Source organism: Arvicola amphibius, chromosome 8 (assembly GCF_903992535.2).
Source record: "Arvicola amphibius chromosome 8, mArvAmp1.2, whole genome shotgun sequence".
NCBI classification, from domain to species: Eukaryota; Metazoa; Chordata; class Mammalia; order Rodentia; family Cricetidae; genus Arvicola; species Arvicola amphibius.
In genome coordinates, this window is record NC_052054.1 from 70,078,215 (window position 1) to 70,084,214 (window position 6,000).

At 38.3% G+C, this 6,000-nt stretch overlaps 1 protein-coding gene across 2 annotated transcripts in view; it reads left to right on the forward strand.

The window, feature by feature from the left end:
• Window positions 1–4,525, forward strand: part of LOC119820498 (probable alcohol sulfotransferase) — a 40,040-nt gene extending 35,515 nt beyond the window's left edge. Inside the window, exons 5-6 of one of the 2 annotated variants that reach the window (XR_006020862.1) lie at window positions 838–1,088; window positions 4,337–4,525. Coding sequence is in view for 1 of the 2 variants with exons in the window: in XM_038338889.1 (XP_038194817.1) it covers window positions 838–1,015; window positions 4,337–4,449 (291 nt within the window). In the remaining variant the exon portion in view is untranslated. The remainder of the gene's footprint in view (window positions 1–837; window positions 1,089–4,336) is intronic. The other variant, XM_038338889.1, reaches the window with a different exon arrangement.
• The last annotated feature ends 1,475 nt before the right edge of the window (window positions 4,526–6,000 follow it).

The following is a 6,000-nucleotide window of genomic DNA, read 5'->3' on the forward strand; positions in this document are numbered from 1 at the left end:
TAATCCTAGCACTCGGGAGGCAGAGGCAGGCGGATCTCTGTGAGTTCGAGACCAGCCTGGTCTACAAGAGCTAGTTCCAGGACAGGCTCCAAAACCACAGAGAAACCCTGTCTCGAAAAATCAAAAAAAAGACCAATGACCTCCCAACTCCCCCCAGGTCCAGGAAGGTGATCGATCAAGCTGAGAAGGCTCCCACAGAGCCCGTCCATGCAGAAGAATCAGAGCTTGGCCTTGAGAAGGAGGGAGGGGAGGTATGGGTGGAGGGGAGGGGAGGGGAGGGGAGGGAAAGGGGAGGAGGAGGGGAGGGAGGGGGGAGGAGGAGGGAAGGAGATGGAAATTTTTAAATATTAAAAAAAAATAAACCATGAAAAAAAAAAGAAAAAAAAAGAAAAATCAAAAAAAAAAAGGAATAAAATATCCCAGTGCACTAAGTGGGTGTGTTGGCATACATCTATGAACACAACTTTACAGAATTGGAAACTGGAGGATCACAGGTTCCAGGTTTTCTTTACTACAAAATAAGTTTAAGAACAGTCTTGGTATGTGATATCCTGTCTCTAGTATCCTCTCCTCCCTAAAATAAATCAGTCTCTGTGTTTTAGGTCCAGACATCAGACACATTGCAAGCCCAACTCATTATAAAATGCTGTGTATCTGACTTCTGCCATCTGTAAATATCCTGTTTCTTTCCTCAAATCTTTCAATATTTTTTTCATTTAATGGCATCATTTTTTTCTCCATGCCCCATTTTCAGTATCCATCCACAGTTAACTTCTCTGCATCTGTTCTCTCAGATCTCTCTGTTCATCAGCATCTTTTTTGTTTCTTCTATTTTAGGACACAAGAGGAACTATAGAGAAGATCTGTGACTTCCTAGGAAAGAAACTGGAGAAAGATGAGCTAGATCTGGTCCTCAAGTACAGTTCCTTCCAAGTCATGAAAGAAAATAAAATGTCCAATTTTAGCCTCATGCCAGAACATGTGATTACTCATGTATTGCATCTCATGAGGAAAGGTGAAGAGAAATATATCTAGCTTCAAATTATGTCAGGATATGTGGAGAGCTTGTTGTTTTAATGAAACTATAATTAAGTTGGGAATGTCTCAAAATTCATTTCTCACTACAACATAGTTTCATACAGACCTTACAATGGAATCTTTCCATGTTGATGATGTGGGTTTCAGGAACTCTGAAAAAGAATTGACTTGTTCTGGGAGAGTATCTTGGCATTGCATATGTCCAGTACCCTCAATATGAAACAAAGTGTAGACATGTTGCAATGAAGCTCTGTAAGGCTCCCTGTATCTTAGAACTCAACTCTAAGGAAAATGTCAATGCATGGGTCCAAAGATATATCTGGGATGATAAACACTGAAATCACTTCCTTCAAAATGTTTTGGAAAAAAAAATGTTGAATATGTCAAGATTGCTGACTCATAGCAGGCTGACTCTAGACCCCATAAAGACAATGCAAATTATTCACCACTGCTACAATATGATGGTATTTTCCAACCTAAATTTGAATTGTTTCAGACTCAGGGCTACTCAGTTGGTTCTAAAATGTCTCTCCTGGAATAATAATATCCATCTTCTCTATGTCTGTGCTATCTCTCTATGCTGGAAAAAGATTGTGGCATGGTTTCATTGCTGTAAAATTAAGGAGTAACTTTACCAGAGTGAGTAACACCTGGAAACTCACATATACCTTACTAGCAAATAATTGGTGAGATGGGACTCTGTTGAAGAAGGAATGAGTCAGATATCAGGTCTCTGGAGATGAGTAAAGAACTTGGGTATAGATGCAAGAAGCAGAGAATAATGGATTTCATTTTCTTCTACCAATAATTTAGATGCTTCAGTCATAACCTTCAAGCTTCCTCCATCATAGAGTTGTGGAGCATGAGACCAAAATAGGATTTTAGCTTATTCTCTTCCAAAATATAGTATGGCTCATGTATCATATGTCTCAGAAGGATATATTTATATTTATTTACATATACATATATGTATGTGTGATTGTATGTGTGTATATGTGTGTGTTTATGTACGAATGTCTTAGACAGGGACAGAAAAAGACCTAGGGAGAAGCCCACTATCTACAGGCCATAAGAAAGGCTAGGGACAGTCTTAACAAAAATATGTTTGTGAGACCTACAGGTACCAGAACTATTAAGAATTTTTTTGCCAACAAGAGTTAATCCATCATGCAGTAGGGTTATCTTGTCCCCTGACACGCCAGAGTTTGAGGAGATTATTAGAAAAAGAAGTATTTACTTGTAAGGTGCACATGATATTGACATATTTTAACTGGCTCTCTTCCAAATATAGTATGGCTTATGTATTATATGAAAATATAGAACTTCATGTGTGTACCTTAAAGACATGCTTCTCTTAACTTGACTCATTTATATTGAATTTACTGAAGTTCTGTTATGTCAGCATCTATTCTGGTTTATTAAAAGCCAGGTGTGCTGTGGGAAACAATAAAATAAATTGTTCTAAAAACAATGGTAACAATGAAGCTGAGAGAAGAAAAGGATACTTATAAGTTCCTACCATAACAGATGGCAGTCTTATATTCATAGAAAATAATGGTATATTATTTGAATATGGTATATTAATAATTACCATTTAATTATAAATTCTTCATATGTTCCTTAATAAATACCACTAGAGGCTTAAAATTAACTTACTTGATTCTTCCAGAAAATAATGTGATGATCTGGAGATATGACTCAGAGGTTAAGAACAATGACTGTTCTTCCAGAAGTCCTGAGTTCAATTCCTAGCAACCACATGGTGACTTGCAACAATGGATAGTAAGATCTGGTGACCTCTTATGGCTTGCACAGATACATGCAGGCAGAATGATATATACAGAATTAACAAATAAATCTTTAATAAATAATGTAATATGATAAGAAAAAGGCTGACCTTTATTGCCAGTCTTTTTTGCTTCACTTGAATTCATCAATATCATGCTGAGTAAAATCTCAGGAACTAATTTTTCTGCATCAACAAAATGGAACAATGCCAATACCTTCTTCACTCTTTCAGGAATGCTTTCAACAAACCCATGTTGAGTATGTTCCCTTTCCCTGATGTGCTTGATTAAATGAAAACTTTTACAATTTAAGAATTATTTTACATTTTACATTTCAAATATATTAATTTTGTGCATATATATAAAATAGAAATGAGTAGAGCATGTCAAAGCATCACAACTATAAAATAAAATACAGCAAGAATAGGGGATTCCGAATTCTGCTTGGAAGAAAGGAAGAGATGATTACAGCGGCATTAATAAGAAAACAAAAGAACAAGACATTATTATATGGAAAATATGAGCACTCCAGTGTGAAAGTACACACTATGCAGTGTTAACAGTTGGACAATTTAACATTACAACTAGAGAAATATTATAATGCAGTTATCAAAGCCAAAGTATTGTAAAAAGGACAGAGTATGAAATAATGTAGATGTTCATACATTACCAAACACCATGCTGATTGAAAATAGGAGTCCTGGGACATTCACTGCTCACTGTTTCTGGGTCTCCTGCATCTTTACTGTCATGTAGTTCACAACTGTGTGTATCTCCAGCTCCAAGAGATATGCTGCCTCTAACTTCTGAAGGCACCTGATTTCATGTGTACCTATACACATAATTAAAATTAATTTTAAAGATGTTTTAAAAGTTGCTTGCATGTTTTTCAGAACATCTATAAGTAAACACTAAAATGTAGAAAGAACAACTGAAGTCAGCTTGGATAATTAAGATAAGAAACTCTGTTGGGCCGGGCGGTGGTGGCACACACCTTTAATCCCAGCACTCGGGAGGCAGAGGCAGGCGGATCTCTGAGTTCAAGGCCAGCCTGGTCTACAAGAGCTAGATCCAGGATAGGCTCTAGAAACTACAGGGAAACCCTGTCTCGAAAAACCAAAAAAAAAGAAAGAAAGAAAGAAAGAAAGAAAGAAAGAAAGAAACTCTGTTGGGATGAACAGTGTGGTGCAATCAGGTATAGTGGGGAGCAGAAATAATCTGGCCATCAAGAGTTTGAGCTAGTGTTGATGCTGTTAGATTTTGTAGTTGACAGGATGGGAAAGAATAAGGTGGGTCAATATTTCCACAGAGGTAGAAGTCTGTTTGCATATTATTGCAAGGCATAAGAAGGATGATCTAGGGAGTCACTGGCAGTTTCACTTTATATACTGTTTGTTCCTTGTCATCTATGTGAATGGAGGATTGAGAGATATGTTAAGCATTTTAAGTTAAGAAATGATAGTGTTAAGATCATCATTAACCCATCTTTGTGTCTGCTTCACATTTTCCAGGCACGACTGGAGACTGGAAGAATCACTTTACTGTAGCACAAGCTGAAACCTTTGACAAAGTATTCCAGGAGAAAATGATTGGTTTCCCACCAGAACTGTTCCCATGGCAATAAATTCTTAAAACTTTTAAATCATGTATTTGAACTGTGAATTACTGGGTGTGGTCAAAGAATAAATCCTATAATTGAATTGTGTAGTTCTTTAATAATTAGTAGTAACAGTAGTGATAAAGGTAGTAAAAGTTGAGTACTGCTAGTTTTATTGTGTGTGTGTGTGTGTTTACACATTTCTGTGTGTAGTGCCTTCAGAGGCCAGAAGAGGGCATTGATGCTCATGGAATTGCAGTTACATGATGTTGTAAGCCACCTGCTTTTGGTCCTAGCAACTGCAATCAGATCCTATACAAGTATAGTACAATGCTCTTGACCTCTGAATCATCTCTGCAGCCTAGAATTTTGGTGTTTTGAGTCATCAAATAGCTGTTTTGCTTCATTTATTACTGGTCTGTTATACATTGTCAGCTACCTCCAATTTGCTTCATGTAATTCCAGCTTTAAAACAATCCTTGTAATATTTTAATGGTGCAGGAGATCCTTCTGTATTTGTGTTGCTTTCATTGGTTATTAAAGAAACTGCCTTGGTCTAGTTGATAGAGCAGATTTCAGGAAGACAGGGCAGACAGAACAGATTTCTGGGAAGAAGGGCAATGTGGCAGACGCCATGGTTTTCCTGCCTGAGACTGACGCTGGTTAGAGTCATGCGGGTTGGTAAGCCACAGTCAAGTGGCGATACACATTAATGGAGATGGGTTAAACTAATATGTGAGAGTTAGCCAATAAGAGGCTAGAGATAATGAGCCAGGCAGTGTTTAAATGAATACAATTTCTGTGTGGTTATTTTGGGGGTTAAGCTAGGCAGGCTGGACTGAAGAAAGGGGCCCCATGCTCTTACAACAGAGTGGTGCCCAATGTGGTTGACTAACTCCATGTAAAACCTAAGAGGGCTTGAAAAGGAATTCTAGACACACAGAAAAAAACAGAGTTTAACAGCTTTTTGATGTTTGCTGACTGCATCCCATTCTCATTAGCATTAAGAATATTCAAGGTTAATAGGATAGGCATTGTGTAATCTATTTCTGGGGGCATTTTCCACCCCTTTCTATTCATTTAACATATCCCTTATAGTTTGATTTGATCTTGCTATGACTGCTTAACCTGTAGGATTGTTTTGTTTTTTTTTTTTTTTTTTTACAATCTCCTTAATGCTTAGTGTTTTTTTTTTCCCCTCATGGTTTATTTTTTTTTATATTTAAAAATTTCCATCTCCTTCCCTCCTCCTCCCCCTTCCCTCCCCTCCTTCTCCCCCTTCCCTCCCCTCCCCTCCACTCATACCTCCCCTCCCTCCCTCTCAAGGCCAAGGAGCCATCAGGGTTCCCCACTCTATGCTAAGACCAAGGTCCTCCCAACTCCCCCCAGGTCCAGGAAGGTGATCGACCAAGCTGAGAAGGCTCCCACAGAGCCCGTCCATGCAGAACACTCAGAGCCCAGAGCCATTGTCCTTTGCTTCTCATTCAGCCCCCGCTGTTGGCCACACTCAGAGAGACGGGTTTGGTCGCATGATCCATCAGTCCCATTCCAACTGGAGTTGGTGATCTCCCATTAGTT